This window comes from Falco peregrinus, chromosome 5, assembly GCF_023634155.1.
Source record: "Falco peregrinus isolate bFalPer1 chromosome 5, bFalPer1.pri, whole genome shotgun sequence".
NCBI classification, from domain to species: Eukaryota; Metazoa; Chordata; class Aves; order Falconiformes; family Falconidae; genus Falco; species Falco peregrinus.
The window spans coordinates 90,814,683-90,824,193 of NC_073725.1; the positions used below are offsets into that span (position 1 = coordinate 90,814,683).

The 9,511-nt window shown below is 35.4% G+C and overlaps 1 protein-coding gene across 6 annotated transcripts in view; it reads left to right on the forward strand.

Moving 5' to 3' along the window:
• Positions 1–9,282, forward strand: part of NR2C2 (nuclear receptor subfamily 2 group C member 2) — a 48,741-nt gene extending 39,459 nt beyond the window's left edge. For all 6 annotated transcript variants that reach the window (XM_013301406.3, XM_027790602.2, XM_027790594.2 and 3 more), the window contains one exon: positions 804–9,282. In XM_013301406.3, coding sequence (XP_013156860.1) covers positions 804–978 — 175 coding nt within the window. In that variant the 3' untranslated portion in view covers positions 979–9,282. The remainder of the gene's footprint in view (positions 1–803) is intronic.
• Positions 9,283–9,511: the final 229 nt, after the last annotated feature.

Consider the following 9,511-nt stretch of genomic DNA (forward strand, 5'->3'; position numbering starts at 1 on the left):
CCATAGATAGTAAAGCATTTTCCAGAAGCCTGTGTTCAGTGCTGCCTGAGGTATGCTATTACGTGGCTCTGGTTCAGAAAATTTGTTTATCTAGCCATTTTTGATATACATCTGCCATATAAACACGGCTGATACACTTTCATCACTGTACTAAATTCCAAATGCATTAAAAGTCTAGAAATTCAATACGATCATTTTAGTTTACTGGATGTCTGATAACACCCTGGTATGTAAAAAACCCACAGCATTTGGCAAAAAGTATGACTAAGCACATCCCTCCACCTTTTCTCTTCAGAAGCAGATTCTCTTGTTTCCTCCTATATGCATCCAGTCCCTTTTTTGCTATCTGATTTGTCATTAAGTTGCTAGGCAACTGAGGACTATGCTGTTTATTGTTTAAATTTTAATTAAGCATTTTACTCTTAAAATTGTGCAAATGTTCTCACTAGTCAGTATGACTATTATTAGCCTCAGCACTGTCCTGAACTATGAAGTGCTTCCAGAGTTGGGAATTTCAGAAGTAGACCTGGAGAACTGTGTGTTTTTACATACCCGTTGTATCCAGAAAGGGCATTAATATGTCCTTTTCATTGGAAAACCACAAAGAAAGATGGGGGGCTTTTTATTTCACTTGCAGGATAGAAAAGCAACCATTCTTTTTGTGGTAGCTCAGTTAGCTTTAATTGCCTCTTTACTCCCATTCATGAGTTATGGTAATAATAAAAGCAGATCCAGCTCTTTAGCCACAAAGTACTTTAAACTGGTATTATATGTATTAATAATCCACTGAACTTCTTTTTCAGGCTAGCCCGGATTCTAGTTCGCCTGCCAGCACTTAGGCTGATGAGCTCTAGCATTACCGAGGAACTATTTTTTACTGGTCTCATTGGAAATGTTCCCATTGACAGCATAATCCCCTACATTCTCAAAATGGAAACAGCAGAATATAATGGCCAAATAACTGGCACGTCTGTGTAGTGGGAACACCGCAATTTGATGGATTGAAGTAATTTTCGTAAAAAACATACAATTACAAAGTTAATAGCATTTTGGTATGTTCAAATGTTTCCAACTTATTACCAGTTTCCTATCAGATTTCGCCTTGTCTGTTTGCTGACATTGACAAAAATTTAAGCAGCTATTCAAAGACCTGCTATTGGACCTTTTCTGCCACAAGGAATATTTTTGATGCCTTTCATTTAAAAGGCTATAGATTACTGAACATACTTTTCACATGCTTTGTATTTAGAAATTATCAGTGGTTAAAAATAGAATTTTATAATATCAGAGATTAGTAATAAAATTACTTTAAAAGTAAAAAAGAACAGTATGTATATATTTAAAAATATCCTTGGAATTAATACCTAATAAATGCCAGGGTATAATACTAGCACTTTGTAAGCACTTCTTGTCAAAGCGATGATGTCATCAACATCCTGCTTATGAGTATGGAAGATGAAAAAAATTGCATATGTCCTTAGTCAAAATGCTAATGATTTCTGTGAAAATGTAGAATGCTACAGGAGACAATCATTTCTTCTACAAAGTCACTTGCTTTTTTGCTAAGAAATATTAATGTGGATTCTTAAATCAGATACCCACATCATATGAAACTATAATCTGTTAATTAGTGCAGTTGTAATTCACAGTATGATGCAGTCATAGTGACTATGATGTGCTATAGTAATTACCCAAACTAGGAGAAAAAAAATTTATTTCTTTCCACAGTAGCGATGAAATATTCAGGTTCCTTAAAGTTTCTATTCAGACCTACACAGCCATGACAAATGTTATTCTAAGAGGAAGCCTTTTGATTGTGGGGGAAATCAGTCATTAACTGGAAAGAACAGTCACTTTCAAGTACAGCTGTGTGATGCTCTTTGAGTATGCTCTTTGTTATTTCCAAATTTACTTCTTCTCTCTGTACTCCTGAACACCCTCATCATCCAGACAAAGGTACAATTTAAAATCTTAGATGTGTAGAACCTGGCTGTCAGCAAGAGTATATTAAAAGCTCTCTTCCTTTGTTTCTTCCCCGCCTCCCTCCCCTCCCCTGACGGAGCACTCCCAGTTTTGCAGAGCTTTCAACCTTCCTGTGACTCAGTTTGAAACTGAAACACAGTCAGGATTGACATTCGGTCATGTACAGTGGAAGATAATGTCCAATGTACCATGGAGTTGTAAAATTAACTACTTTGTAATTGTCTACAGTGATGAGCCATCAATATGTTTCCTAGTGTTGGCCATTAGCTGCTAGCATTGCTTCATTTTAGTATAATTTATTATTGTTATTGACATTAAATATTTTAAACAATCGAAGCTTAAAGAAAAGTCATGGCAATTAATACTGTCATCTGATCCTGGCTCATTAGACACATCAATTATTGTAATTATTTGTATGGTAGGTAGAGGCATTTTCTACTTGTGTATTTATATGTAACAAAAATCTAATGATAAGTTAAGCACTTTTGGTTTTCTTTTGTTATTGACACTTAATTAGAAACACCAGCCAGGTTGGTGTTTGTGTCTTTTAAGGGTCTGAATTGTAGCCAAAAGATGAGGCTTCTGATGTAATGAAAAGTCCTTACCTGGTATACTTCATTCTCATTAGAAGGCTCACGTTTGTAGCACTCATTGTGATATGGAAGGCTATTTAATTTTAGCTTCTGGATGCATTACAGTCTTCTACAGTTACCATTGTTACAGCATTCAGAATCTTCTTTTCTCCAAAGGGTGTTACAAAAAGTCCAATATACATGCAGAGATTTGTAATATTGCACTTTTGTTTCTCTCAGCTTTTACTGTAACAAATGAAATTGTCATATTTTTAATGTGATGGAAGGTCCACACTCAGAATGTTAAGTCAACTGGAATGCAGAATTTTGTACTAGCTGTTTTATTGCAGTGTAACTTCTTGTGTGATTGTGTCCACGCTCCTGATGCAAAGTCCCTGTTTTAAAGTTACACAACTTAAAAGTTAATTGTGATATTAATGTCAGAAGAAGTAGCTACCTTGGAAAGAACTGTGGCTGGTTTTGATAAAATTTAAAATTTTATCGCATTATGTTATTGTTGTTCTAAAGTATTATGCATAGAACTATTGTGATATTTTCATTGCAAAAAAGATTATGCAGGTTAATTTGCTTTCAGTATTCTGTAAAAATCATTTAAGCAGGTAAGTAAGCATTGTTAATTACAAATTAAATACTCCTTAGCACAAAACCTAGCCACTGGAATCTTTTTTCCCCAAATGCGAATGTACACCAGCTGGCTTTTTCATTACAAACATAATTTAAACTTCCAATTTTTCAAGTAACCAAGGGCCCCGTTTTTGTGCAAAAATTTGTTTTCCTAACTTTTCTTACTTGTGCTGTGAGCATAACAGTTCAGGAAACAAAATAAAGCCACTACAGTTTTTTGGGAACAGAGGGATCGCATGAAGCAAAATGTATGCATTGCATTACTTTTGTCAATTAAAATGGTAAATATCATGCAGCTCTGTTTACAAATAAACTACACTCCCCACAAATGCAAGACCACATAATGATATCCTTCATCCATCTCTAGCAGTCACATACTCTGCCAATAGTTTCCAGGACTTTAGGGACAAACTATTAATTTGTGTTAATGAAGTAACAACAATGCAATCCATATCTAGGGTTGGTTTATTGTGCATGCATTTAATAGGTGAAATGTTCCATACTGAAGATTCTGATATTACCACCTAAAAGCTGTAAAGTCTCTCTTTATATAGCATCATCAGCATGATTTGCTGGCTTGCATTTGTCAGAACCAAGATAATTTAGTCCTTATGCCATTAACAAAAAGTACTTTCTCTAACTGTACACTGTTAGGATTCCACTTATGACTAATAGTTTGGACTGTAGAAATGTGGAGAGCATATGGTATATCCTAGAGCTTAAGAATTACTCAGAATCTAAATTTTTTTGCATATTGGAATATTAGCTATAAATAATTAGATAGATGTGATGAATAACCTAGTCTTTCTCACTCAAGAGAAGTTATTTTTGATATTAATATCAAAACAACACAAGCTGTTTTGTAACAGCTGCTCAAGGGCTGTTACAAAAATGAGCCAGATTTGGCATATGATGGAGAGACACTGAAAGGAATCACTTAAAACACTGCTACATAAAAATATAAACCCTGTTCTCCACCGCAGTAGGGCTTCTTTGTGCTAAATTCCAAGTGTAATCACAGACTGGTTGAGGTTGGAAGGGACCTCTGAACATCTGGTCCAACTCCATGTTTTGAAACTATCTCTGCAGAAAATACTGCAGTGCTGATGTAGTTCTTTTCATTTCCGAGGTTTGTTTCATCGCCTCTGCCAGTAACTGGAAGATGGTAACAGGCTAATCTTACTAGCTTTACTTTTAAATTAATTTAATTTTGTTTCTTCTTTGCAAGTGCAAACTTTTGCTTATGAATATGGGGCGGGAGAGTTTTTTATTATGGTAACAATTATTGAAAAACTGTTTCTTAAGTATGGAAATAGTTTTTGTTTTCATAAAGGCCAAATTTCAATGCCAAACTTCTGTTTACAGAACTAGGAATCAAGGGGTCACTGAAAGTGATTCTAAGAAAAGTGTCATCTCACTGATCCTCTACTTGGTGCCTAAAATCCACTCTCCAAGATTTTCGAGTCCTGTTTCTGCTGCTCTTGAAATGAAATTATTTAACTCAGTAGAAATACAGTGATAAACTATCTGATTATATCTATGTGCACTTGAGCATATGTGTATATTGGTAATAATTCATTCAGACAAATGTTAGAATTCTATGCTGACTGAAACTGTGGCATGCAGGGGGTGGTCATGAAGCAGAGTAATGTTCCTTCTCAATGTGCTTCATTGGTTTTCTAACTTTTGAGAAGGAACTGGATTTGAATCTTGCAGATAAAAAGAACAGCGGTCAACAATTGTGTAGGAGCATTTTGGGTTAACTTTGTAATAATGATTTTTATTGCATTTGTGGCAAGGGAAAGAAGGACTACTACTTCACTTCCATTGATTTCCTTACACTGAACTAAAGAGATGCTGAACTGAGACCGTGTGCAAAAGTAATCTTTCTCTGCCTATTTACATGGTTTGTAAATCAGATACAATGCTTTTGGTGCCAGGTGGAGTTACTCTGGCATGGAACTGGTAGAAGAGGAAAAAATAAATCTCCAAGGAGAGATCCTTCAAAGAGATCATACAAGCCTTTATTTTAGATGCCCAAAAATGTTAGTTGTTAAGGAAGCTTAGTTTTCAGAGCACTCTGGGGCAAGAAACTATTGTTGGTCACCACTGATTACTTGGTATCTTTTGCCAAGTCTTTTTTTTATCATTGACTGAAGCCCTTGGCCCTCAGGGCAGCTGCAACACCTCTAGTCAACAGCACTGACTCAAGACTTCTATGTTGAATACAGCTGGCTCTGCGTTATCATTATAGTACCCTTTGGCAGAGGGCATATTCTGAGGTGTAATAGGGAAAACAAGTCAGGGCTGAAGCTTCCAGGCGAAACCAGTTTCCTGACTGTTTCTTCTTTGGCAGAGACTAAAACTTCAGTGATTTCATTCTTGTGTATAGTATGCAGGGCTTCTGCAGACTCCTGAATGATTTCATCCAAGATACTGAAGATGGTTCTTTTTCAACTACACTTGCCCATCAGAGAAACACAGAAATAGCAGGCAAACAAGTAGGTTCCCATCTGTCATGGTAGTTTGCCACGCTACCATACAACAGCCAGGACAGCTACTGCGGTGGTTTGCTCTGATGATAAGCATGGGCCTGCTGCGAGAGCAGCACACATCTGCAGTCCTAATGCCTCCGTATATCCAGGGAGAATCGACAAAATGAGGCCATGTTCACCCTGTAGACAAGAGTAAGGGGCAGAGGAAGGACGAATTGCCAGCTTCTACTGATCCTGAATGACAGAAAATTAGTTTAAAGAACAGCTTGATATGAAACATTAACAAGAGGGCATGGCAAAGGGGAGAAAATGAAAACATTTACTTTTTGCACCTCTTAATTCTAAAGTTCCTGACTCATTTTAACAGTAAAGTTTCCTGAACTAAGTTCAGGCTTATTGTTTGATGAAAAATGTCATAACCCCTCTTGCTAGATAATGCTACAACCCTGCTTCTGCTGTAGTCAGTGTTGTCAACATTATATGGGAAGTTATTTGTGCAAAAAAATTCAGAACATTATTTATACTGAGGTTGCAAGATAAAGGAAAATTCTTCATAAAGTTTAAGTGCTCTAAGTCTAAATAATATTAGACTTGGAAAACATCAAGCCCCAGAATTACCTTATTACAGAGCTTTTTTTGTTGTGGAGTCATGCCAAGTTCTTCACAGATACTGTCATAATGTTCTGTAATTCCCACAGCCTGTTTTATTGTCTGAGTTACATCAATGCTTTGAAAGTGGCTTACTATTGTTAAATTCATGCCTGTCCTCATCCTTTTTAAAGGGTTTGATAGATTTTTACATATCTTTATTTTGTGCCTCCCACTGTTGTGCATTTCTGCGTGTTCAAGTCTAAACCTCAAGCAGCTAATGCATATGTACATAGTTGTATGTATGTGTGTATGAATGTATATGTTTATACCTATCCGTCTAAATATATTATGTACAGTGTATAAAAAGGTGTAGTGTATGTATATATGTACAGATATGTAGCTGTGCATTCATACCATTCTGTATGTTAAAGCTTTTCATTCATTTGTTGATCCAGAGCTTCCTAGTTTTAATTTCTTAGTCCAAAATAAGCCTTGTTTAAGCAGGTGAATCCTCATGAATTTCAGAGCTTTGCACCTTTTTCTAAACTCAGCCTGAATTTAGCATTTTCTGTTCAGAACTGACAAGTATATTCTGTCAATCTTCTGGTTTTTACGTTACTCCCTTTACCTTTTCTCATTTGACGCGTAGAATTCTGCCAGTGAATAGTTAATCAAACATATAATGTATGTTAACAACAATAAATAAATACAGTCATAGAAAATACTTCCCTGTTTTCAGTACATAATCATTCTCTTTCCAGCTTCTGAGAGACTTTTTTGTAAATTTTTATTTTGCAGTGAAACTTGGTAAGAGATTGATTTTTTCCAAGTGTTCAGCAGGGACTAATCGGAAGAGAACCAAGTTGCCCTTTATCACTGAACTGTTGCACACAGAATAGGATGCAGTGGATGTTGTTGAAAAAATCAATGCTCATATTGCCGTAATTATAACCATGAAACCAAACCGTTAATTAAACAAAGACTATGTGACTATGTCCTCTCTTCAATAAAACAACATTTTTGTTACAGTGGTAACCAAATAAGAGGGAGATTACAGTTAGTTTATTTCTTAGCAAGCATCAAGACTTATTCAGGATCTTCACGATGCATTTCAATTAGTATATTCATTTCCCACGGTTATTCTCTTTATTAAGGTCTACTTAAACTAAACAAAGCTGGTTAGTTCATTTAGCTGTCAGACTAGTGTCAGTTTTCATGTTCTGTCCTTTCCTGAAACTGTTATCTGTGCGGATCTTTCAGTGTGTGTGTGAAGTTCCCATTGTTCACGTGGGAGCTGGACACATGGAGCATTTATGAAGTTGGACTTGCAGTAAGACAACTTATTACTCATAGGGAGTATTCAAACATCTAAATTATCAAAATATAAGTAGTTCTTGTTCCTTTTCCCTTCTGATGATTTAAGTTACAAAGGAAGCCTTTTGTAAAGTAATTCTATTGAGCATTTCACAGACTGCGTGGGGGAGTAGTTCAGCAACTCTTGTTTCTGTCATATTAAAAATGTGAAGTGGAATTTTCTGGGCATTTATTTCTACCTTTTGTACTCAACGGGGCAAAGATGTGTGTATGTTTAAGCAGGCAAGGAGACACCAATTAAAATAAGCGTGCAAGAAGCTGCATTAAACAAAAGCACAAGTCTCTTGGGGTCAGGCCTTCTGCTCGTGAAGTCTTTGCTGTGGAAAATGCTAAGAATGCTCTCTGTTTCTTACTATATTGTTTACTAAGCATTTGTAGTAAGCTTTTGTTTCAAACCTTATTTTTGAGATTTTCAGCAGGAAAATTACTTAAATTAATGGCAGGAATTCCTGTGACAGATGGTTCTTCATTGCTGTCTTGACAATCAGTGCTGTTTGAGTAATGTTTGCTTTCCTCTTTATTAGAGGCTGAATGGAAACCTGAATATCTATTAACGTCATCGTACTGCAGTAACATTTTTAAAGATTGGGAAGCCAAATGGGGTACTGATCAGGATTTAATCTGTTTCAAAATTAAATTGTCAGTTTAGAAAAAAGCGTATTTTAAAATTGTGTACTTGTTTTATATACATGTTGAATTGTTTGTATTCTGAAGGACAAAACATGCTCAGATTTAAGCGGCAATAAAGGCTCTGTTGTAGTATTATGTGGAAACTGTACAATGTGAAATCAGCTCTCTCTATTTTATCACAGAAGGCAAAAGTCTGAGAAGCATACCTACTGCCAGGTATCTAACACCCCTGAATAACTGGCTTCTCGTACATTTTTTAATGATCTTAGATAAATGATAAGAGGACACAGGTCCATTAAAAAGTATTTTTGCTGGTTGTGGGTTAAAAATAAGACTGAATAAATTTCAAATTAAAAGGATATTCTTTAAGAAGAAAGCACGTTACTTAAAGCATGTATGTTAAAAATCTCAGATATGGAAACGACATTGAATGTGGGAATATTCTTAATAACTAATCTGTATGCCAAAGTACATTGCAAGTCAGTGTTCAAACAGTTCCATAACTGAAAAACTGCATTTTGTCTAAGTGTTGTATCTATTTGGCATACCAGGATGTTCTGAGCTGCTACAAAACCAGCAAATTTTTATAAAAGCAGTGATCTACTCTTCATTCCTTGGGGTATTTTCTGGAAGTCTCTGTTTGTTATAATCAAGAAAACTATTGTTTATGTTACTATATTTTAATGTCAAGTTAAAAATATTGCAAAAATTGTTAATTTCTCACAGCTGCTTTTCTGAAATCAGCATTGTTATGTGTGATATCATTAAAAAATAACAGCATGTTCTTTTTCTTAATCCCTGTTTTATATCTAAACAACGTCTTCAGTCATGAAGAGGAATTTGCATTGTTGTGTTTGTATATAGAGTATTGCAGTGCATGATTTAGGTTATGCATTTTATTAAATGCTGTTTAAATGTGGCATTATATTGTTGTGGCTTACTACTACTACCTAAATGAGGTTTATATCATTAAAGAGAACTACAAATATAAATGCATTCTTGAGTTTTGTTTTAAGTTCACTTCATTTCTTCTTAAACATTAGGTGTTTAAGCCAAATACATAATTTGAGGGGAGAAAGTGTTTTCCTTTCACTACAGTGATTATCTTAAGAGTGATTTAATTGGGCCTAAAATGGAAGATAAATCCCATGAACCTTACTGACACCAGGCAGCTACTTCTAGGAGAAGGACCTTTTCCTAAAGGTTTTAATTCATCTTCTT